General features: G+C 34.7%; 1 protein-coding gene across 1 annotated transcript; it reads right to left on the bottom strand.

Annotated features, from left to right (window-relative positions):
* Nucleotides 1-295: 295 nt before the first annotated feature.
* Nucleotides 296-2,876, bottom strand: LOC131001457 (ras-related protein Rab11D). The gene is made up of 2 exons (XM_057927848.1): nt 2,457-2,876; nt 296-934 (listed from the first exon to the last, which is right to left on the bottom strand). The coding sequence occupies exons 1-2, from the start codon at nt 2,687-2,689 to the stop codon at nt 490-492; spliced, it is 678 nt and encodes a 225-aa protein (XP_057783831.1). The 5' UTR covers nt 2,690-2,876; the 3' UTR covers nt 296-489.
* Between the last annotated feature and the right edge of the window lie 338 nt (nt 2,877-3,214).

Raw genomic sequence — 3,214 nt, 5'->3', positions numbered from 1 at the left:
ATGAATATATTTCTTTATAGGTCTTATCAATAGCTATAGATATAAAATATTCTTTATAGATTTGGGTGACAAATAAATATATATATCAAAATAGATTTATATTTTATAAATATAATAATAAATATATAATAGGGACAAAATAGGCAATCCACAAGTTATGCCTTAAACTATCTTACACTCTTTTTCTATTAGTATAGAAAGCCATGCATTTTATATAAACCAAAAAAATATTAAAGTGTTATAAATATATTATACACCGTAATTACTCATATGTGATGCACGAGAACAAAACTAGTGGTTTTAAAGGACAATAACAATTAATCCAAACAAAGTTTAAATCTTCTCAACCCTAATCTCCATGCCGATAACAAATGACCATTTACCCATCACGCAGTCACTCTGACATGGTAAAAGTAACACACAAAAAAATAATTCCAGACTAACTCAAAAAAATAACTAATTCCAGACGAGAAATATTAAACCAAGAAATCATGATCTACAGCACATCGTATTCCTTTCTGGGATTACTTGAGCTGGGCCAGGAATGAGGATCTTCTTACCAGCTAACGACGCCGGATTGTTGTTCATTTCGTCGTCACCGGCAACAAGATTCTTCTTGTTAACAATGTTGAAAATCTCTGTCAACACTGTCACGAATGCCTCCTCCACGTTGGTTGCTTCCAATGCTGAGGTTTCTAAGAAAAATAAGCCTTCTTTTTCAGCAAATTCCTTAGCATCCTCTGTCGGCACTGCTCTCTGATCTTCAAGATCACTCTTGTTCCCAATTAGGATTATTACAATGTTTTTGTCTGCATGAGCGCGCAACTCTTCTAGCCAACGTGGAATGTGGTCGAAGGTCTGCCGCTTAGTAATGTCGTAAACCAGCATAGCCCCCACAGCACCCCTGTAATAAGCACTCGTGACAGCTCTGTATCTGCGGATGTTAGAACCACATTGCTATCAGATCAGAATCAAAACATAACATGCATTTGCGACAGTTTGGATATGAGAGTGATATCAAAACCCAAATATAATTTTTATACATCATTTTTATAAATGTAAAAGGGATAAGAAAATTCTCATTTACAAGATGTTGGTCAAGTTTCTTAGATAAAGGTTATTGAGGTTTCACATGAGAGCGCCCACAGATATTACAACAAAGTGCATCTATAGTTAAAATTATTCTCATTTTCCACCAAATATTTCTCATGGAAAGTTATGCAACATATGTGGGATAACAGTCTATAATTTTGATTCAATTATGGTGCTCAATTTTAACCAACTCGACCTGAACTGTTGAGAACAATTATCCATATATGAGCCCAACTAAGCGACAAATGAACCTAGGTAAAGATAAAATAAATTGGTCAATGTACCATACCATGTTAGGCCAATAAAAAAAAACATCTTAATTTGATTTTGTACTACAATTTGCAAAATGAAGAGACAAATGAACCTTAGGTAGAACTTTCCCCTGGAACTGCTTGCTTATAGGAAGATGGTGCCCAGAACACAAGTACCCCTAACAATTGCTATGTGAGACAAAAGACTACCTTCTAAAACTTTCCCTCAAGTCAAGTGTGCCATCTAAACCAAACCCATCATAGCCTATAAAACAGGTGCTTCGATACCTTGTTAAATGGTCCCTGGTCCTTGTACATGATTCAACCTACAAAAGTAGCTAGTCATCTTATATCTCCATGACTTTCCCCATCCTTATAGCCACAAATACATTTTCATTATTTCCTGAATTTGAAATTTGTGATTTTTGAAGATTTAGATATCTAAAAGAAATGCAAGAAATGATTATAATATAATTTGTATATATATGAATGCATATATGATATTTTGTAAATAACTATGTACCAAAGATTTTACACATACATACATATAGAGGGAGAGAGAGAGTCAGTGTGTGTGTAGTGAATCCTCACCTCATTGGCAACCTAGTCAAAGCAACAAACTATAATATGCAGCCATTCATATAAATTTGATCCAGTCATAAGATCATCACTGCTGTTTGCCTGTGACTAGATATTGGTCTTACCCCAAGAATTGGCAATGCAAGACTCTTTACCAGCCCCATTAATTATCTTTTCCAACTAAACATACATACAAAACAGAGGACTTTATTTTTGAGCGACTGAGAATATTCACCAAACCCGATCTCAACTACTAATCAGCAATTCCTCATTTGGCATACATAAACAACTCTTTCACAACAGAAATTTAAAAATAACATGGATTGCCTTCCCAAACAAACATCAACTTCACATCAAATCAAACAGCTCAGTATCAAAGCTACCAACTCAGCCTCTTCAGAATTGTAAAATTCGCAATAACTAAAACATCGAACTTAAAAACCTAATCTAAGAGCTCAATTTCGTGCATCTAGCTAAATCCTAAACCAATAAAACTCAGAAAATCAAATGGATCCAGCACATACACAAATCTACCTCTCTTGGCCAGCGGTGTCCCAGATCTGAGCTTTGACGGACTTGTGCTGTATAACCATGGTGCGAGTCTGGAACTCGACACCGATAGTAGCCTTAGAATCCAAGCTGAACTCGTTGCGAGAGAAACGCGAAAGTATTTGGGATTTCCCGACGGCGGAGTCGCCGATCAACACCACCTTGAACACGTAATCTGTTTTCTGGTTCGAGCTGCCATATCCCCCACCACTAGCCATTTCACTCCACTTTCTGTCTCTGTCTGTGTCTGCGTAGTGAGAGAGAGAGCGAAATCAAGCTAGAGAGATTTTTTGGACAGAGACCGAAATCAATGGGACTTAATCTTATGCGGTAATTTATTGTTAATTTATTCTCCTTCTTACATTACCATTTTTGTTTTCCTCAAATATTCTTTTATGATAACTGTATATTTTTATGTAAAGAGATGCATGGTACTAAAATTATTGTGCTACAGCTAGTAGCCTTAATTACTTGGGAAACCAAGCAGAAACAATGTCCATGTTATGTCTAAATTTAAAGGGTAAATATTAGTTTAAATTTCAAATTATTTTCGCACTATTAATTATATTTGGAATTATTAAAATTAATTTTTTAAATTTTGAATTATTGATTTTGTATCAATTATATTATTTCGTTCATTTTCTTTTGCTCCAAAAATTTACTTTGGCTAGCCGGATGTCACGATGCGAATTTTTTTTTTTACCTACATTATATAAAACGACTTGATTATATGTCTTACTAAA

Source organism: Salvia miltiorrhiza, chromosome 8, assembly GCF_028751815.1.
Source record: "Salvia miltiorrhiza cultivar Shanhuang (shh) chromosome 8, IMPLAD_Smil_shh, whole genome shotgun sequence".
NCBI classification, from domain to species: domain Eukaryota; kingdom Viridiplantae; phylum Streptophyta; class Magnoliopsida; order Lamiales; family Lamiaceae; genus Salvia; species Salvia miltiorrhiza.
This window is presented reverse-complemented; position numbering and strand designations above follow the sequence as displayed.

Bases quoted from the DNA above. Each gene is read 5' to 3' on its own strand.
- LOC131001457 (XM_057927848.1), bottom strand. From the start codon at position 2,689: ATGGCTAGTGGTGGGGGATATGGCAGCTCGAACCAGAAAACAGATTAC. The intron at 935-2,456 runs GTAGATTTGTGT...TAACATCCGCAG, and splicing joins GACACCGCTGGCCAAGAGAG to ATACAGAGCTGTCACGAGTG.